This window comes from Pseudorasbora parva, chromosome 3 (genome assembly GCF_024679245.1).
Source record: "Pseudorasbora parva isolate DD20220531a chromosome 3, ASM2467924v1, whole genome shotgun sequence".
Classification (NCBI taxonomy): Eukaryota; Metazoa; Chordata; class Actinopteri; order Cypriniformes; family Gobionidae; genus Pseudorasbora; species Pseudorasbora parva.
In genome coordinates this window covers 30,976,687-30,998,642 of record NC_090174.1, presented here as the reverse complement: position 1 = coordinate 30,998,642, position 21,956 = coordinate 30,976,687, and the positions used below count along the sequence as shown (strand labels likewise).

The 21,956-nt window shown below is 42.2% G+C and overlaps 1 protein-coding gene and 2 long non-coding RNA genes across 6 annotated transcripts in view; 2 read left to right on the top strand and 1 right to left on the bottom strand.

Annotated features, from left to right (window-relative positions):
• arl15a (ADP-ribosylation factor-like 15a) overlaps positions 1-21,956 on the top strand; it is a 265,660-nt gene that overhangs the window by 68,695 nt on the left and 175,009 nt on the right. For all 3 annotated transcript variants that reach the window (XM_067438411.1, XM_067438410.1, XM_067438408.1), the window contains exon 2: positions 3,492-3,636. In XM_067438411.1, coding sequence (XP_067294512.1) covers positions 3,492-3,636 — 145 coding nt within the window. The remainder of the gene's footprint in view (positions 1-3,491; positions 3,637-21,956) is intronic.
• On the bottom strand, positions 17,289-18,761 carry LOC137071891 (uncharacterized). The gene is made up of 4 exons (XR_010904536.1): positions 18,626-18,761; positions 18,424-18,511; positions 18,195-18,312; positions 17,289-17,900 (listed from the first exon to the last, which is right to left on the bottom strand). It is a non-coding gene; the product is annotated as an uncharacterized lncRNA (long non-coding RNA).
• Positions 18,526-21,060, top strand: LOC137071892 (uncharacterized). Of its 2 annotated transcripts, none has more exons than XR_010904538.1 (3): positions 18,526-19,733; positions 20,289-20,377; positions 20,510-21,060. It is a non-coding gene; the product is annotated as an uncharacterized lncRNA (long non-coding RNA). The 2 variants fall into 2 exon arrangements; XR_010904537.1 differs by having other exon boundaries at positions 20,504-21,060.

Genomic DNA, 21,956 nt, shown 5'->3' with positions numbered 1-21,956 from the left:
GCCTCCTGAGCACCCCTGTAATAAATGTGTTCAGTAGATCCTAGGATCGAGTTCCGGTCTGAGGAGGACATTGCCAGTTTGCAGTCCCTCAGTCTGGATGCTCATGAGTAAGAGCGATGTCCGGAGGCTCTGTTTTGACAGACAGGGTTGGCCAAGCTGGGGTGTCCCACAGAAGTGATGCCAGGTGAGGCCTCCCTGGTGGCATTCGGTGAAGGTTTTCCCGAATTAGTGACAGCTGGGGCGCCCTCGGGTCCCCTAGCCACATTCCCTTAAGGGACTCCTTCCTTCGAAGTAGTAGGTCCCAGGCCCTCGAGCAAGCCAAGAGTAGGAAACCTCAGATAAAACTTGATAAGGTTCTCTCTTAGACATATAGCTTGGGCTATGACCGTAGGGAATGATGTCACTGGCAGCCTGCGTGGCTAGAGGGGGAGTGGTTCAGACTTTCTGCGTACTCTCGTCCAGTCAGTTCTCACTGCCAGTAAGGGGCGTGCACTCCCCTCAGCATGGCGGCGTGGGTATATCGTTCCCCGTAGCGTCAGCTGACGCAGCGCGAGTTCCCTTTCGAAAGTCCCCGGTTACGTATGTAACCTTAGTTCCCTGAGAACAGGGAAAGAGACGCTGTGTCACATGGCCATGCTTCAAGGTGTGCCTGCCCACAGTCCCTTCAGACGAAGCGGATAGCGTCATGTTGGCACGGTGCCCTTTTATACTTCCTGGTCGCACGGTGATGACATCACCAGCTGCCGACGGTCAGTAGGATTGTGATTTGATAGTGATTTCAGACACCTGTCACGCTGAAGGCGTTCCCCGTAGCGTCAGCTGACGCAGCGTCTCGTTCCCTGTTCTCAGGGAACTAAGGTTACATACGTAACCGGGGACGTTTTCAGTTCTTTCTACAGATTCTCGATGGGATTCAGGTCTGGACTTTGACTTGGCCATTCTAACACCAGGATATGTTTATTTTTGAACCATTCCATTGTAGATTTTGCTTTATATTTTGGATCATTGTCTTGTTGGAAGACAAATCTCCGTCCCAGTCTCAGGTCTTTTGCAGACTCCATCAGGTTGTCTTCCAGAATGTTCCTGTATTTGGCTCCATCCATCTTCCCAGTGGTGGAAGATTTGCAGTGGTCTGATACTCCTTCCATTTCAATATTATCGCTTGCACAGTGCTCCTTGGGATGTTTAAAGCTTGGGAAATCTTTTTGTATCCAAATCCGGCTTTAAACTTCTCCACAACAGTATCTCGGACCTGCCTAGTGTGTTCCTTGTTCTTCATGATGCTCTCTGCGCTTTAAACGGACCTCTGAGACTATCACAGTGTAGGTGCATTTATACAGAGACTTGATTACACACAGGTGGATTCTATTTATCATCATTAGTAATTTAGGTCAACACTGGATAATTCAGAGATCCTCACTAAACTTCTGGAGAGAGTTTGCTGCACTCAAAGTATAGGGGCCGAATAATTTTGCACGCCCAATTTTTCAGTTTTTGATTTGTTACATTTTTTTTGAAATATTCAATACATTTCATTCCCCTTCATGATTGTGTCCCACTTGTTGTTTCTTCTTCTTCTTCAAAAAAAAAAATACAGTTTCATATCATTATGTTTGAAGCCTGAAATGTGGCAAAAGGTCGCAAAGTTCAAGGGGGCCGAATATTTTCGCAAGGCACTATATATATATATATATATATATATATATATATATATATATATATATATATATATATATATATATATATATATATCAGTGCAGGGCAACGATTAAAATGTTTAATCGCATGATTTTCTCTGATTAATCGCGATTAATCGAATACAAATACAAAAGTGCTGCTAAATGAACAAAAGTGCAATAACCTATGGTTTGCAAACACTTTAAACAAATAAGGTGTGTTTTACAGCAGTTAAAAGTTAGTAACAGTTACAATATTTCTTGTAAATATCAACTTAAACATTAATCAAATTAAATTAAATTGGTGGTATACATATATTGATTCTGTAGTAATATCCTCATCAGTGTTCTGTCAGCTTTTACATAGTCCGATTTAAATCTGCATATTTGTGATATTCACCCCAGGGCGTTATTTAATTTTATAAAGGCCATTTTTTGCAAATCTTATTAAATGTATGCATCATCTTTCCTGTTAAATTCTTACATTTGATTAATAAATTTAGTTATACTAGTGTAAAAACACTATAGGCTGTTACCAATCAAATTAAATAATTTAAACTGCAAAAAATACAGTTGCAATAAATAATGTTATAAGATTGATGTTCTAAATAAAATATGCAATCATACTTTTAAACATAACCGCCAATAGGGGGCAGCAAGGGATCGTCTTCATAAGTGAGTCATTGAGTCGTTCATTCAAATGATTCATTCAAAACGCTGAATCATTTAGTAACAAAACACCGCGCTGAGTGTTGCTTTCTTTTGGGACTGTTTTCGTCGGTGAAATCATGAGTGAAATGGAACAAAAAAGGTTGTTTGGATCTAAAATTTTTGTAACTTGATATTAATTAGGCTACTTGTTTATTGAACTAGGCTACACCATTCATGCTACACAATTCACGATTGCAAAGTCGACTTGAGTTATTAACAATATAAATAATAAATATCAACAACTACAAAAAACTCAGTTTTACCCCAGTATGTTTCTTCTGTGAGTTTAACTTTATATTGCTGCTCAATTGTTTTGATTTCTCCACGAATGTCTGAGACAGGCAGCCCGAGCCTCGACTTGTTAACGTACCAGAGGCAGAGATAAACTCATCAATCACTGTTTACATTGAATATAATAAAAACAAAAACAAAATCAGAATCAGAATCATTCTCACGTTTGTGGTTATTTTTAAATAAACATATAAAAAGGTTTGTCTGTATGTGTATTCAAAGGCAGTGAGCAACGGCCTTTCAATATAATAATAAATAACTATGTTAATGCGCGATAAAATAATTGTCAACGTTAATTAATTAATGCGTTAACACGATAATAACGCGTTAACTTGCCCAGCCCTAATATATATTCACTTTTTGTTTATGTTTAACATATAATTTTTTTTAAAAAGCAGCAAAAATAAATACAAAAAAGTTTCCTAAAATGTTTTAATGTCATCTTCATATAACAAAGACTATGGTTAGAAATGTTTAAATCGGTTAGTTTTAACAAAATTAAAAGAACCCCGGTAAACGCAGTCACTGAGAAAGCAACAGCTGTGTGGCAAATTTCATGTCCCGTTTTATCAATGAATTCAGTTCTGGAGGTCTCCTCCAGATGTGTGCTTTCAAATCACCGCATTAGTTCATCTCTCTCTAGTACTTCATTAGCATTTGTCAGCTCATGCTCCTCAGTTTATTTTCAGACTGTCTTTTTTTGGCAAACATATGCTTAAATTGCTCATTTTAGCCTTATCAGGATGCTAGTGAAAAGGGCACCACTCATAGTCACTAACCATGTTTGTCTTTTCTGTGTTTTTGTATTATTAGTGTCTCCAGAAATTGTGCTGTAAGGCCCCCCCTCCGCCTAGACCGGAGTATGATGTAGTGTGCATTGGACTGAGCGGTGCCGGCAAGACCAGTCTGCTATCTCGCTTGTGCAATGAGATCAGTGATGGCACGATACCAACCACAGGTAATATAACATTTCTCTGCAGCTTTGTACTGCAGCATTTTTATCAACAAAACATGCTTTTCAATGGGATGAAAATGAGAGGAGAAAAAAAATCATATATTTAGCCTTAAGACCTAAAAAGACTAAGCGTTAACAAGTAATACAAACCTCAGCTCTTGAGGCTCAGTTCTAACAAATCGACTTAGCACATTATTTTTTGAAGTGCATTTGCCTAAACCTCCACACTTGTACTCGGTGCGTATATCATATCTTCGGCACTATACTTTTTCAGTGCTCTGGAACGTCTGCAAAATCTCTTCATTGTCACCATGTGTGCTTCAGACTCTCTGACCATTGAAATATGTTTAACGTTATTGCTGCAGGTTACCTCAGAGCCTCCCTTTGAACGTTACGCTACTTAACCAAAGAGAGAGCACACTTGCGGAGGAGCTCTTTGTGCTTATGCATGTCTGTTTTTGAGAACATCTGGGTTGTGTCACACAGACTTTCTTCCTTGTGAAAAGACTGTTGAGTTCATTAGAGCTCTTGGCGACAGGCTGGTGTATTCATGAACATCTTCACCTCTTGAGATGGACTACATCACTTCTGTTTTTACCAACAACACAAATGGTTCTTTTCACAAGAGAAGACACAATTGTGTCAGGCTTTCTTCGGCACGTCTTAACAGTTGGAGTGTGATGTATACAGTGCGCTAGACGATACACAAACCTAGAATGTGCATCCAGTGATGATCGCTCTTTGTCTTTGGAGCGAACACCTGTCTCTGTCTAGTGAAGCAGTTACTACATTATTGAAGTGTTATTTGGCAGCTCTTGTGGAAATATGGTTATGGCTAGATTAAGTTCTCAGAGCCACTAGTCTGCACTAGCAGACCTACATGGAGCTTCTCACCTGTTCATAGTGTATTTATCATCACAAAAATATCAAGGAGGGAGTAATGTGTGTGTATATATATATATATATATATATATATATATATATATATATATATATATATATATATATATATACATACATACACACACATATACACACACACACACACACACACACATATATATAAAATCCCTAAGGGGTCTAGATTAGAGTTATGAAGGCTAATGGGAATCAAACACAGTATTAGTATGGTGTCCCTAATAATCCTTTAGGTGAGTCTATACATATGTGATAAAAGTTCATTATTTTCCATTATGTAATGATCTCAATTTTTTTTAAATCCATTATGTGATCTCAAAAAATGTGCATATTTCATCCGACCAATAAAAGAAAAGTGTTTTAAAAAAAAAAAAAAGTCAACCTTCAAATAATTATGTTCAGTTATGCACTCAATACTTGGTCGGGAATCCTTTTGCAGAAATGACTGCTTCAATGTGGCGTGGCATGGAGGCGATCAGCCTGTGGCACTGCTGAGGTGTTTTGGAGGCCCAGGATGCTTCGATAGCGGCCTTAAGCTCATCCAGAGTGTTGGGTCTTGCGTCTCTCAACTTTCTCTTCACAATATCCCACAGATTCTCTATGGGGTTCAGGTCAGGAGAGTTGGCAGGCCAATTGAGAATAGTAATACCATGGTCAGTAAACCATTTACCAGTGGTTTTGGCACTGTGAGCAGGTGCCAGGTCGTGCTGAAAAACCAAATCTTCATCTCCATAAAGCTTTTCAGCAGATGTAAGCATGAAGTGCTCCAAAATCTCCTGATAGCTAGCTGCATTGACCCTGCCCTTGATAAAACACAGTGGACCAACACCAGCAGCTGACATGGCACCCCAGACCATCACTGACTGTGGGTACTTGACACTAAACTTCAGGCATTTTGGCCATTTCCTTCTCCCCAGTCTTCCTCCAGACTCTGGCACCTTGATTTCCGAATGACATGCAAAATTAGCTTTCATCTGAAAAAAATACTTTGGACCACTGAGCAACAGTCCAGTGCTGCTTCTCTGTAGCCCAAAGTGGCTTGACCTGGGGAATGCGACACCTGTATCCTATTTCCTGTACACGCCTGTGCATGGTGGCTCTGGATGTTTCTACTTAAGACTCAGTCCACTGTTTCCGCAGGTCCCCCATGGTCTGGAATCGGTCCTTCTCCACAATCTTCTTCAGGGTCCGGTCATCTTTTCTCGTTGTGCAGCATTTTTTGCCACACTTTTTTCTTCCCACAGACTTCCCACTGAGGTGCCTTGATACAGCACTCTGGGAACAGTCTATTCGTTCAGAAATTTCTTTCTATGTCTTACCCTCTCGCTTGAGGGTGCCAATGATGGCCTTCTGGACAGGATCGGGTCGGCAGTCTTACCCATGATTGCGGTTTTGAGTAATGAACCAGGCTGGAAGTTTTTAAAAGCCTAATTAGTAGATTCAGATGATTAGGTTAATAGCTCGTTTAGAGAACCTTTTCATGATATGCTTATTTTTTTAGATTTAGCTGAATTTTGGGTTTTCATGAGCCGTATGCCAAAATCATCAGTATTAAAACAATAAAGACTTGAAATATTTCAGTTGGTGTGCAATGAATATATCGTCTCAGGTTACGCATGTAGTATCCATGGTTCCCTGAGAGGGAACGAGACGCTGGCGATACGTCATAGGTGGGTGACGTCATTGACCAGGAAGCTATAAAGCACACCCGGACCAAACAGTGTTAGCTTCTGTGTCTTCACAAGCGCTCTATGTGAAATATTGTTTGTCTATTTGATGTGTGTTTTGTCTCACAAAGAAAAAGAAAAAAATATGGCGAGCAAACAGTTCAGACAGTGTGTCACTCCCTGCTTCTTGTAAAGAAGTAAACAGTTGAAAACAGTTAAGAAATAAAATGCATGTGTAACACTATATTAAAGGGGGGGGTGAAATGCTGTAAACATCAGTAAACGACACGATCGTGTGCTTCGTCATTCAAATGCGCTAACGGTTACTCTATTGTTGTTCTATGTATAACGTTACACTAGTCTGACGTGCAAAACCGTTTTGCTTGCTACTGCTAAGGTTTAGTCGCATACAATAGTCCATAAACCAAATCATGTCCTCATAAACTGAAAGTAAAGACACACAAATGTTGACAGGCCACTAAATACAGTACATACCACAGAGACAGACGTCCTGCTGTTGCTGTTTCTCCTGTTCAATTTATTTCAGCCTCCGAATGATTCTGGATCATATATCTATTAGCTGAGCTCGATAGCCATTGGTTTGTCCACGCTTGAGGACATCACTGCTTTGTGCGCTGGTCATTCTTTAGCTACGCCCACACGATATGCCTCCAGGCGCTCGTTTTTTTCCGGAAAGACTCGGTACAGCCCATATTTCTTTTATAAATATAATAAACTAAAGACTTTTCGGAGATATGAAGGATGCAATACTACTTTATAGGTACTCAAGATTGACATGAGATTGACTGAAACTGAGTGTTTCACCCCCCCCCCCCCCCTTTAAGTCCAGGCAAAATCCAAAATTCTAAATTCTTTCTGAAATATTATCAAAATTCTAATTATATTTGATTACAAAAAGTACTGCATTGTCTGCTATTCGCCAGCGAGCGCAACAAGCAAATATAAACCACATCAAGCATTGCATCTTTTATTGAAATTAAATGACATATTCACTTTTTCAAGTGCATACTTTTTCAAACAAATGTTCTTAAATAAATTATAATGTCCCCAATGTGCATGCAAGGAAAATTAGCCACCAACTGAGAGGCTTTTCTTTCATACATATGCATCTCATCCTCCAGTGCTTTGATGCTTTCTTCAGCGTTGCTCTGGGTCTGACTGTATACACTGTTGAACAGGTTGCCCATGGCAGATAGTGCAATCTTTTTTCTTGCATCCGGTTGTTTTACAACATCAGCATGCTCACTTTTTGACTCCTCCATTATAGTTAACTCGGACAATATCTTCGCCCGTACTTGTGTTTTTCTCTTCCTCTGCCTTTCTTTTCAAAGATTACAGCGGCCACAGGTGCTTCAGGACTCGATCAATCATGCCATATGTGCTGTTCCATCGGCTGGGGCAGTCATTGAGCTTATCCGATTTAACTTTGAGCATTTTTTTTTTCTTCTCCAGCAGGTAGCTATCAACAGCTGACTTGCTGAAATGGGTAGTGGTCATCTTCAATTTGCTAATCGCTGTTTCAATACCCATGGCACTCTTGAGAAAACTCCTGGATGACACGATTGCTTCTGCGTTGTCAAGTTAGATGTTGTGGAGTGATATAGCAGCGGTTTCTTACACAACTTACAAATGACATTGGTTTTATCAGTGATTTTATCTTTGACACTACAGAAACCAAAGAAACACCACACAGCACTTTTAAAATATTTTGGCGAAAAATTCTCTCTGACTTTTGTACATTTTTAATGGGATAGTTCACCCAAAAATGAATTTAGAATTAGACCCCATTGACATGCATTCTACGAGCAGTTGGAGTTAAAAATCTTAATGTCCCTTCTGTTTTGGTTGCTTTATTGGATTACATGTTATGACCTCTTGCCTGTTTTTGGACTAGGTTGGTGGATTGCCCTTTCATTCATTAAACGCTGCATTTGAATCTCCTACCTTCTATCTGAGCAGTTGTTACAGAAGACTATGCAGTGTTTTGCATTTGATTGTATTCAATTTCTATTATTTTTGTCAACCCTTGTGTTGTGATTTCGATTTTTGAGTAGACTGAAATGCCGGTTAATCTATGTTTTTTTCTTTTTTTTCTTTACATTTTGTGAATCATTTGAGGTCATTTTTTGACATATACATACAAAATTACTATTACGTGTTAGGTATGTGGGTCAATTTGACCCAGATATTTTATTATTCTAAGGGTGCTTTCACATCTCTAGTTCGGTTCATTTGGTCCGAACCAAGGGCAAACAATTATACATTGTTGCATTTTTCAGCTTTTTTGGTTCCTTTTCACATCATACTGATTGCTTTGGTCCGAACCAGTTGAAACGAACCAAAACGCAAGCATGTGACAATATCCACATCACTCATTGGCCATGCCGTATTTCCTAAACTGCTTTTTGATTGGTCAGAATTTACGTGTGGGAAAATTCCAGCAGAAGAGGCAAAGCCAGCAAACTATAATAACACTATGGAGAGACGACTGTGCGGGCTAGTTTTGTCCCTGGCCATAATCTACTACACTGTGTGTATTTACCACAGTATGCAAATACCTTTCTATAATGAAGCACGGCTGCGACGTGAAAACAACGTTCTAATGCACTGCAGACGGCAAACGCACATCGCCCATCACTTCAAGCGGAGGCGTGCATTAATTATTAACTCTTGACATGCTCATCTTCCCGAAAATATTGCCAACGATCTATCAGGTAATAATATCATGCACACAATGTCAGCGCAGCCGACTACGGCAGCTGGTTCAGTCCAAAAATGATCAGTACTTTTGCAGTTGGTTCTGTTCGAGGTCGGATCATGTTCTCACCACAAACGAACTGCTCCAGAGTTCGTTTGAAAGCGCGCCGAGACCACCTCTTCAAGGAGGTCTCGGTACGCTTGTTTGGTCCGCTTTTGGTGCGCACCCGAGTGCGATTGCTGCTTTCAGACCTGACTAAACGAACCGCACCAAAGAGGGAAACGAACTCTAGTACGATTCAACCGAACTAAATGAGGCAGGTGTGAAAGCACCCTAAGATAATTGTACAGACCCAAAATAATTATTTTTTGGTTACATTTTGTTATGTTGCGTATTAACGTCTCAGGTTAGGTATGTAACCCTAGTTCCCTGAGGGAACGAGACGCTGCGTCGAAACGCTGTGAGAACGCCTCTGCGTTAATGCGTCGTGAAGCGCCTGTAGAACCATTCCATCGGAAAAAAGATCGATCGTCGGCGTGATGACGTCATCGACCGGAAGCTATAAAGCGTCCGTGAAAACAAACAGGAACTAACTTCTGATAAAGCCTGAAGTAAGTGATCACGGCAACGCCGGGAGTATGGCAAAGCGTCGCAGCGTCTCGTTCCCTCAGGGAACTAGGGTTACATACGTAACCTGAGACGTTCCCTTTCGGGGAACTCGAGCTGCGTCGAAACGCTGTGAGAACGCTTATACCCACATCGCCATAGGACCAAGTGTCTCGTATGTGTGAAGCCGAAGCGCACACGGTTACGAGAGTACCTGCGCCCCAACAGTAGATGCCAGGTCTAGTTCGTAGAACCTGACGAAGGTTAGTGGAGACGACCATCCGGCCGCATTGCAAATATCATGGAAGGAAGCCCCCGACAAAAGTGCTTTCGAAGCAGCCATAACCCTGGTAGAATGCGCCCGGACAGCCAGTGGAGACGGCTGCCCGGCCGCCTCATAAGCAAGTGTAATGGCCTCGACCACCCACTTGCTCATCCTCTGCTTAGATACAGGGGCCCCCTTCTTAGGGGGCCCGAAACAGACAAATAACTGATCAGTCTTTCTCCACAGGGCAGCTCTGTGGACATATGTATCCAACGCCCTAACAGGGCACAGCAGATTTAATCTTTCCTGGTCTGACGTCGAGAAAGGAGGAGGACAGAAGGCTTGAAGAGTAATGGGGCCCCGTGGGCTCGTAGGAACCTTGGGGACATAACCCGGCCTGGGATGTAGAAAAGCTTTCACCATCCCCGGCGCAAACTCTAAACATGAGGGCCCTACTGACAGGGACTGAATATCTCCTATTCTTTTGAGAGATGATATGGCCAAAAGAAAGATGGCTTTTAGAGTGAGGAACTTGTCCGAAACCTCCTCTAAGGGTTCGAACGGCGGCCCAGACAAGCCCCTCAAGACAATAGCCACGTCCCATGCTGGGACCCTCGAGTGCATAGCCGGCCTCAACCTCAAAGTGCCACGGAGGAAGTGTGTAATCAGAGGGTGTCTTCCCAAAGACACTCCACCCAAAGGGACGTGGAAGGCACCCAAGGCCGCCACATACACCTTTATTGTGGAGGGGGTCAACCCTGCCGAGAACCTTGCCTGCAGGAACTCCAGCACTGTACCAGCTGGGCAGTTAACTGGGTCCCACTGGCGTTCTCTGCACCATGCTGAGAAAAGTTTCCATTTCAGAGCGTACAGCTTCCTCGTGGATGGAGCTCTGGAGTGAACGACCTCGGCCGAGAAACCTTCCTCTATGAGCCTAGCCCCCTCAGAGGCCAGGCCCATAGTTTCCACATCTCCGGGCGTGGGTGCAGGAATCTCCCGCCCGCCTGAGAGAGTAGATCCCTCCTGGTCGGAATCTCCATCGGAGAGCCTTCCAGGAGAGATATTAGGTCCGAAAACCACACTCTGGTCGGCCAGTACGGAGCCACTAGAAGTACCTGGGCCCCGTCCCGGTGTACCCTCTCCAGAACTCCTGGAAGCAAGACAATCGGGGGGAAGGCGTACAGGGGTAGCCTCGGCCACACCTGTACCATGGCATCCAACCCCAGCGGGGCTGAATGGGTCAGAGAAAACCACTGCGGGCAGTGAGAATTCTCCGCCGAAGCAAATAGGTCTATTTCTGCTCTCCCATAAACCTTCCACAGGAGCTCCACCACCTCTGGGTGGAGTCTCCATTCCCCGGGCCTCGGCCCCTGCCTCGACAGGCTGTCTGCTTCCTGATTCAGGACCCCCGGGATATATACTGCTCTGATTGACAGCAATTTCCCTTGGGCCCACAGGAGAATCCGATGTGCCAATTTGTCCAACGGACGGGACCTCAGACCCCCCTGATGATTTATATAGGCGACCACCGATGTGTTGTCTGACCTGACTAGCACATGGTGGCCCCTGAGGTCGGGCAGGAACTGTTTCAATGCAAGAAACACTGCAAGCATCTCTAGCCGATTTATGTGCCAGTGCCGCTGATGTTCCTGCCATAGACCCTGGGATGACCCCACTCATGGTCGCCCCCCAGCCCGTGAGAGAGGCATCTGTCGTTAGCGTTACGCGACGAACATGAGCCCCCGGTTCTTTGAGCCGGAGAAAGCACACTCTTCTTGGCGTTCAGCCTCAACCCCAACTTCGACATATGCGCGAGAACAGCATCTCGATGCTGAACCGCCATCTGCTCTGTATTCGCTAGAATCAGCCAGTCGTCGATATAATTCAGTATGCGGATGCCCTGCAGACGCAACGGCGCCAGAGCTGCATCCACACACTTGGTGAATGTGCGGGGTGACAGTGCTAGACCAAAAGGAAGTACTCGATATTGGTATGCCTCTCCCCCGAAGGCAAACCTGAGGAACTTCCTGTGATGTGGAAGGATGGAGACATGAAAATACGCATCTTTGAGGTCTATGGTGACAAACCAATCCTCTAGTTTGATCTGCGACACAATCTGTCTGAGTGTGAGCATCTTGAACTTGAGCTTGGCCACCGAGCGATTTAGTAGACGCAGATCTAATATCGGGCGTAAGCCCCCATCCTTCTTCGGCATGATGAAGTAACGGCTGTAAAACCCAGACTCCCTGCTGGGAGGGGGAACCCTCTCTATAGCCCCTTTTTGCAGGAGTGTCTGTACTTCCTGTGCCATTACCAGAGCCTGCTCCGGGCCCACCTCTGTAGGTAGGACACCGCTGAAAGGAGGTGGCCGACTTTTGAATTGAATGGCGTACCCCCTTTCGATTATCTGCAGGACCCAATGAGATATATTTGATAGACGTTTCCACTCGTCTAGAAAATCTACTAAGGGAACCAGCCTCTCGAGGCTGGCCTCTGGTGTACTTTGAGCAACAAGCACAGTGCCCTGAAGCGGCAGACCGGCAGGGAATGACTGACTTGACTGCTCGGGGGCCCCCCGAAGGGGGCGCGGACCACCATCGGGTGGCCCACGGAGACCGACTGCGCCCCGGCATTGCGGCGGGGTTGGCAGCGCGGCCCCCAGAGGGTGCCGCAGGGAAACGGGTACCGTTGGCAGGGGAAAACACCGTTTCCCTACGGGGGGAACCACCCTCAGCGTCCTGACACTTCTGGCGTCAGGAGCGCTTCGACGAGGCCTTCTTGGCGATCAGGACTGTCCTCAGATCAGCCCTGCCCCTCGAAGGCCTCGTCTGAGAGCGCCGCCCCTCGTCCCCGCGCTGAGGGGGAGTTCGGGTAGCGACGCTCTGCTTCTGTTTTGCCCTGTGCGAGGCGCTCGTACTCGGTTTGGGCTGCTTGATGTCAGCAGCAGCCCCAGGGACCTGGACACGGAGAGGGAGGAACTGCTTGAGCGCCGCAGCTTGCTTTTTCGACTCCTGGAACCTCTCGGTGACAGTGTGAACTGCGTCACCGAAGAGGCCTCCAGGAGAAAGCGGCGCATCAAGCAGGAAAGCTTTCTCCCTCTCCTTGATGTCAGTGGGGTTTAGCCATAAATGCCTCTCCGTGGCCACCAAGGCTGCCATAGAGCGGCCAACACATCTGGCCGTCTCTTTGGTGGCCCGGAGAGCTAAATCCGCAGATGTACGTAGTTCGGCTACTATATCTCCCCCCACGACATCACTACTGTCCAAATCCCTCAGCAGGGATTGACCCGCTGCCGAGTACGCTTTGCCCACCAGCGCCGACGTTGTTTTAAGCGGTCTGGTGGGCAAAGTCGGGGCCTTAAGGGACGATGCCGAGGAAGGCAAAAGATGGCTCGCGAGCGTCTCTTCAACCTTTGGCATCGCCCCATAACCGTACTGTTTCAGCCCGGCGATGTTACTGTAGACCGAAGTCTGCGGGCTGAAAACACGATACGATGCCGGTCTCTTCCATGATCTTGCCACCTCAGTGTGCAAATCATGGAAGAACGGCAGGCCCCGTCGCTGAGGTTCTGAAGCGCGAGAAGGCAGGAATGTTTCATCTAGCTTGCTTACACGCTTTCTTCCTGCCTCATATCTCTCAGCTGGCCAGTCGATGTTAAGCCTGGCCACAGCTCGCGTCAGAACCTCAACGAGCTCCTCGCATGCAGGGGACTGAAGTGGCGAGTCTTCAGTCTCGATGCTTTCAATGTCCACCTCCTCAGAGCTGGACAATTGAAGCACCGGCGACTCTCTCGGGGGGGAAGAAACCGCCATGCGTGCTTCCATGCCCCGAGAAGAGCCGCTGGATGGTGCAGGTGAGGGCAGAGATAAGGCAGCGCCCGTCTCTAACCCGTCTGCAACATCCAATTGTGATCCCCACGACTGCAGCCTCCGCTCCGCCTCGGCGGCAGCGGGACCAGAGCCGCGGGGAACACGAGCCGAGGCACCCTCCTCAAAGAGTGCCCGGCGGGAGCGCAGCGTTCTCAGCGGTAACTTTTCACAATGCTCGCAAGCAGCCCCCTCGAGGGCTGCCTGGGCATGCTGCGCTCCCAAGCAGGCTACACAAAGAGAGTGTGTATCCCCACTCGTGATGTAACGTGGGCAGGGATGAACACACCTCTTAAAACTGCTTTCACTCGCCATAATTCTCTATCTATTTTATTTTCTCTTTGTTTTGTTAATATATATGAAATATTTAACAAAAAGGGTGGAAAAACTCTTCAATAGACAGACAAAAACACCAAATAGACAGACAGGTTCACACAGATCGCTTGCTGAAGGCTCAGAAGCTAGTTCCTGTTTGTTTTCACGGATGCTTTATAGCTTCCGGTCGATGACGTCATCACGCCGACGATCAATCTTTTTTCCGATGGAATGGTTCTACAGGCGCTTCACGACGCATTAACGCAGAGGCGTTCTCACAGCGTTTCGACGCAGCTCGAGTTCCCCGAAAGGGAAATACCCTTTGTAAATGTAAAGAGGAGCTTTTTCCCCCACTTATTTCACTTATTTCACTTATTTTCTCAGGCGCTTAGGTACATTTCTCAAATCAGAATTGAAATGAATAACTACCTGTTCAATCGTCACTTGTGCACATCAAAAAGGCAGATTCTCATTTATATGAACAAGTTGCAATTGTTTTGGTACACCCATGCAAATGATTACTTACAGGGCTTGACATTAACGCTTGTCCGGGACAAGTGGATTTTTTGAAGGGACAAGTGAAAGAGAATTTTACTTGCCTGACGGACAAGAGCCTGGTTTAAAAAAACAATAACTAGCAAATCACCAAAATGCATGATTATTGTCACTTATAAATGCATGTTACATGCCCCTCTGAGTCTATGGGCCAGGAGGGAAGATAACAAGTGAAAAGCAAAGGTATTACCTGGAAAAAAACATAGTGATGTAAATAAACAAGAAAAATGTGGAAAACACACTTCAACCTCAGTCTCAGAATGAAAACAACACCACTTTAAGTAAAAGTAATTGTATTTATTTTCTACATATTACCAAAAGCTTAACAAAACCGTGGGAATAAATCTTCAGGAGAGAGTATGGCCTAAAACAATAAACAAAACGGAAGGTTTTAAAAGAGCTACCTGCCCTGCACAAAAACAAAGATGAAAATCAACAACATAAACTTCCCTGAGCGTCCTCCCTAACCAAAAAACAGGAGAAAATATTACACAAAATAAAAAGGCACTCTCTCCCTACCTTTCCCAAGTAACCAGAACAAATTAATTACGAGAGGTGAAAAAAGTGACAATACTTTTTAGTTACCCACAAAAGTCAGCTAGAATGATACCTCTTCACACACTAGATGACAAACTAGGAAATGGTAGATGACAGTTATTGAGTATAGGTTCCACTTCTAACTCAAAGATAAACACTTGATCTCTTTCGGGCAAATGCCCAAAACCATAGGCAAAACGGTGCTCGTGCACGCAAGTGACAATCAAGTGTGAAAAATTGTTTAACCTATAAACTGTCTATCCCACTTTTTGAGCATAGACATGAAAATTACTTTTCCAGCTTCAATTGTTAAAAAATATTGAACACTTCAGAGCACAGACTTAAGTTTGGTATCTTTATAAAGGCAAAACATCATAGATTCTTGTAGAAGTAAAAAGGAATTGTAAAAGTAAAGTTTAAAAAAAAGTTTATGAGCATTTACAATTTTATATAAAATATATATTTTACAAAATATGTTCAACTCTAATATCTGAACTAGTTCTGTGCCAAAGGTTGATATTTAAAACAAGAACACTTTCAGTAAGATTTTTTTGGGCGGCCAGTCACCAAATTAGAGTCTAAAAGTGTTCAAATGATATATAGTTTGTCAAAATTACTTTAGGTTTAGACAAAGATAATTTTTTATAAATGTATAAACCGCAAACATCCCACAGGTGTGGGGGAGGGGAGTCTTAAAGTCCCAGTTAACCGGAAGTAGCAAGTGAGTTTTCTATAGTGCTGTGATGTTCAAGTGAAACGGAATATTGAACAGAGGGCAGGGTTTTACTTCAGCCCTCCTCCTCTCCATCTAGCGCTCATAGCAGACTTACAGATGAAGGGGAGTGGTTACGCATTTTCAAACTTAAACCGTCAAACTGAAGGAACTATGAAGGAACTCCGTTTCCAGACCGGAAGTTAATTTTCAAATTTTGATTAAAGATTACCACGACAAACTATTGTTTTTCTTTGTATTAAATTGCACGGATTAATTGTTCACTCTAAGACCTGTAATATGTTAGCCTGACGTGGTCATACTTAATTCTAGTCAGAATATGAGTCTGAAACTGTTTTTTCCTGGTTCGGTTGACACGCCTCATAATCGCAGCCCAATGGAGCAAACCAATCAGAGCAACGAAGCAACGCATTGTCAAATGTCAACAGACAGAGCTCAAATGCACTGTTGCCAAGTCCGCGTTTTTTTCCGCGGTTGTTTTCTATGTCCAAGGGTTGGTGTGACTATTATGTGATATATAGACCCATGAGTGCGAATTTTAGCAGGCAACCTTGCCAAAATAACACACATTTTACCCCCCAAACACCATTTTTCCCCCGGAGAACCCCCCAAGAAGCTATTGTTTAGGGCTAGTAGTTGGTGGATTTTGTTGTAAAAACTTACAATCCTGTCTGCACACGCGCTGGAATAAACAATCTTTGCCGGTGTTGTAAAAAAAGAGTACTTACACTGCATGAAAAAAGGTGTATCCGGACCCGTATACTCCTGTATACACTGCTGAAATTCGGAAGAATCCGGGAGTATACTGGCCGGATAGGTCAAATTCCATGGATCTGTATATATCCGTATACATCCGGAATGATACCAAATCGGATGTATGTTGTGGCCGTATACTTCCATGCTACAGCCATTTGTTGCCATGGCAATTAATCCCATCAGGTTTTTTCAGGAGACATTTTCACACCTCTGAGCAGCTTTGCCTCCCATCCCCTTATTGGCCCTTTAACTCAAACTGGATTGGTTGTTCTTTTAAAACCACTCCCAAAACCCAAACTGCTATTGGAGGACAGGGCACATTGAAAACCCAGTAAAGTGATTTTATTGGTTACTTTTAAAACTTAGCCCACCCAAGGCCTTATAGCTTAGTGATTTGATTGGTTATAGGTCAGCTATGCAGATACTGCTCATACACCATAAACCCCACCCCCCTCTCCCCCCAAAGGAAAAATACACACAAAAAACAATTTAGGAAAATATGGAATATTTATTGAGGTACATAAAACATTATCAAGAGCATTTTAAACAAGCAAAAGAATAGAATGGCTAAACAAAAACAAGTGAACAAAATGTATTTAAAAGGGATGAAAATGTAAAGAACAAAAAATACAAAAATAAAGGCATTTAAAAGGAACAAATAAACAATATAAATATAACTATATAAAATAAACATAAGTTAAAATGAAAGGGTAAAAAAGGCATGAAAAATAAAATTAACACAACATATTAAAAGTTGGCGATATAAAGAAATAAATACACAGTGTATCTAAAATGTAACATTATAAAATGAGACAATGCAAAAATTTAAACATAAAATTAGAACCAGAATGTTATAAAAAAAGGTTATATAATATACATAGATGTTCTAAGTAAACAATAAAAATAAGTGGAAAAAAAAAAACTCCCAAAGAGCATTGTAAACATATTATAAAATGAATGGGGAAAAAAAAGTGAGCAAATTCTATTTAAAGGACAGCGATGTAAAGAAATAAGAGAAAAAAAAATGCATATAATATATGTTCTAAGTAAACAATATATATAAGTGAAAACATTTCCAAAGAGCATTGTAAAAATACATTATAATGATGCACTGATGATGTGACGTGTAGCATGGGTCAGCCTCTAGTCTGGTTCGTGGCACTTGGCAGAGCGCAGACAACCGTAGTTCTGTTTGGTGGAGACCTCACCATCCACACTGGCCTTCCATCAACAACAGCATCATCTTTATCAGACATCTGCTCTATTGTTGCGGTCTCTCACAGGTCTCTTTCTGCGTTAGCTTGTACAACCTGGACCTGGTCTCCAGCAACTGCAAAACATGACAGTAATTTAACCACTAAAACACAGACTGTGTTTACATGTGCAACAATAATGCAACTATGTATTCTAAGAGTACGGTCTTAATCGCAGGAAGGTGCTCACATGACAGGAGCAGAACTCTTCACTCCAGTTTACATGCAATTTGCATTATTCACTAAAGAGTATGGTTGTCACACTCAGATTTGATCAAAGTATTGGGTTTAATGTATAAGTTTAATTACAATATTGACAAAATCATATCTCCTAAAGAGAAAATAAATGCTTAGCAAGTTTCTTAACTTACCCTTCACTTTCTTTGACGGTTCTTTGCCATGTTCTTCATAGTGTGTCTTTTTTTGGGCGTTTTCAGGCTGAGCCAAAGACTACTTCCTCCGTGGTGTCTCAATATGTCTTGCAACCTGCTGAATAAATCATTAATTATTGTAATACCAATAAAAGTAAGCAAAACAAAGCACACATGGTAAATATTAATATAAAATTACTTTAAAAAATAATACAATCTTTAAGATTACCTTTTACACATTCAGGGTCAACATCTGTAAAAGTTGTACTTAATTCTTCAAAGGAAAGTGGTCAAAGCGAGGTTGTGTGATGACTATTCTGGGGGGAAAAGTTGCAGTTATAATTAATGAAATTCGGTTTTGGCATTTCAAATCCATATGACGTTAGTAGTAGGTTAACCTAACATTTACAGTATACAATAAGCAGTCTTACCCAGTTTGTGGATCGTATTTGTGTGGGCTGTTCTCTGAATTGGGTTTCACACAAAGGCACCTTACAGATTCCTGTAAAGTTTGAAATTAAAATGCGTTTAAACGTATTCACAATCTGCAAGAACCACAATATTTTCAAGTTTGAATAAGATGGCCATCAAAGTAACCGCTGGAGACAAAACACATAACGTTATCAGGCTAACGTTAATTGTAAGCCAACTTTGGTTTACAGGCACATTATATAACAATAACTGAACTTACCTCACGTTACGTGCCCTTTTAAATCTTTTCACAGTGCTGTTAGGCTCTTCCTGTAAGTTAGTCCGTGCTGCTTATACTTTTGCTCGAGAGAATAAAGTCGCTGGAGAGCCTCTTGGAGAAGATCAGCCCGTTCATGTTGTGCAGATATTAAAGTAGTAAGCTGACGAGATATAGCACTCTGGCCGGAGATCAGCTGCTTCATAAAGGCATTCAAAGTAACTGGGCTTGAGGCTGCTTGTCCTCCTCTGTTCAGTGGAGTAGAAAAACTAAGGTTCCTTTTACTCTCCATATTAAATCTGTCGAAAATGATCGATTCCAAATCTCAACCAAACACCACAAAAAAAAACAACTATCAGTTCTCTGTCCTTCCGGAAACAATGCGGAGGTTTCAACTTTCGCGCGCATGAAACAATACACTACTATTGGGTGCGCCTCCGTCCCCACCTGTATTGTGAGTGGTTGATTTCAAACCTCAAACCGCCCCCTCTTTGGCGCGTGTTGTTTGCTTGCTAATCCCCACTCAAACCACGCCCTCGGTATGACGCGTCGCAGGTGTATCTTTAATTTGGTGAAAAAATATAATGCCGGACATAATTATCTATCAACATGGAAGGACAACCACCTGTTGATAATAATACGAGAAAGAGAGCTCGGCGGTTTTGCCACCACTGCAACGAGAATGTTTCACATGCATATTTTTATCTTCACAAAAAAAAGTTTTTTTTTTCACAATGGAGCGATTACAGCTGAGACAAATCACAACACAGAGCTGGAAGTGAGTGCATGTGATGAACTTCATCCAGACGAAATGAGACCTGTGGACTGGGATGATGCTGGTATTCATTTTGGTAAGTTACTGAACATTTTTTTTTAATGTAAAACCAAATGACAAGTAAAATAAAATAGTGATCATCAGCAGTTGGTTTATATATTTACTGATGTCGTGCAACATTACACTGATGTTTATGATCTGCTTTGGTTAGAGTTGACACAATAGTGATTTGCTTGTTTTTTTCCAGTATAGGCATAAGTCTTGTTAATACATTGTAACTTTTATTTATTACAAATTTGGTCATAGCTGTATTTCCTGAACATTTAAATCATGATGGGCCATTCATAACAATAACTAAAGTTATTTGGATAAACTATTACGAATGGTCCATTAACATTTCTATGGCCCATCATGACCTGTACACTGTACTGTAAAGTGCATGATATGTGATTCTAAGGGATTTTAGTAAAAAGCTGCTAACTTTAAGATAATGCTAGACAAATGCATAGCTCCAGCCATTAATCAATTGGTGTTGTGATGTTTCACTGTTTAAACTAAATCTTTGTATTTAGCTTGTGTATGTAAATTTGTGTGTAGCTAAAATCGTTGTATTGTTCTTTAATTGTTACAGAGGACATTGGAGACCAAGAGCAAGTTGATTTCTGCATATTTGAAGAAACCAAGCATTTACATGAGAACCAAGATTCGGCAGATCTGAAGGCAAGGCTCCTTACATTTAAATTGATGCACACAGACAGATGTGTATTGTTACACTTCTATTAATTTTTTCTAAAAAAAAAAAAAAAACTCTAACAAATGTCTTTTTTTTTTTTTTTTTTGAAGAAGAAGAAGAAGAAGGCTTTCCTTGGAGCTCAGTGAAACGTCTTCAGATGATGACAGTGACCATGAAGAGCAACACGTCTTTACAGATGGTCAGCACAGTGAACATTTGGATTTTAAAGATGACAAACCTCAAGAAGATAATGACAATAGAGACAGCTCTGCTTTATTACTTGTAAAGCTATTAGCAATAATGCTTTTAACCTGGCAAGCATTGTTCAACATTTCCGACAATGCCATCACTGCACTGCTGCTATGCCTCAGACAACTGATGGCTCATTGGAAATATTCTCAGTGTTGATTGGTGTCTCCTGGGTTTGCCACTGTGGCCTTTGGCTTACTCAGTTGGGGACACTAAATTTATGATCAACGTTATTCAACTAAATATACAAATAAAATAAATTAATTAGGTCTTATTTAATTCTATAAACTATAATATTGATCTGCCAACATTGTTGACCCTACAGCCAACTAAAATTTTGTTGCAATACCAGTACGACAACTTCACTGAATATGCTGTCTGTCCAAAAAGATGATAAGCTTCAATGGCAAGGAATATCTGTACCCCAAACTAACTCAGTCATTAGAGACCTTGGTAAAAAAAGACCTGGGTTTTTTAAAAAGAGAGGCGTGGAGAGAAATACAAATTCTTGGACGAACCAGTCCTCGACCCAAATGCAGAGCTGCTTGCTGGAGTCATTAAGAGATTTCTTATAATCAGTGTTAAAAACTAACACACGTCCTATACGCCATGTTGTTGCAAAGGTTTCGTGGTTGCACCCTCATCCAGACAGATGTTTCTTTGGGAACCCTGTGGAGGTATGGGACACAGACTGATTGTGCAGCAGCGTTCCTACCTGTGGAACGTATTGCAGGGAGATGTGTACTAAGTACATACATTGTGCAGTTAAGTCAAACAAAAGAAAAGGTATCAGCCATAATTCCCATTTGCACAATGTTTGAGATTTAGCCCAATGCGATTTCCAACGACCTTCTTTTTATTCCTTTAATTTTATTTTGAGCATATCTGGGTTTTTTTGTGTGTTTTTAAAGCCATGTTTTCATTATTTCATATTAATGTACATTCCTTTTTATTAAATGTTATTGTTATTAACTGCATTTTGTAAAACTTCACAATAAATGTGGGTTGTTCTAAAATGGTTGGTTAATTTTCCTTTATTTGTTCCATTCAATTTCTTAATTTAAAGTTTTTGTGACTATATCTTAGGGGTGTTTATTTTGTAGTGTTTTTATAAAAACTTTGATTAAGAGTCATATTCCTCAATCCTGAAGTCCTCCCCTGCCACCCCTCCCTCTGAGAACAGCTAGCACCTCAGTGTCATTAACATTTGAAAGGCCTTCTTCACACCTAACAGTCACCAGTCCTAGCACCCAGCAGTGTTTCAGCTGTATATTTCCGTGAAATTTCACGGATGCCTGTATATGTCCGCATATGTGA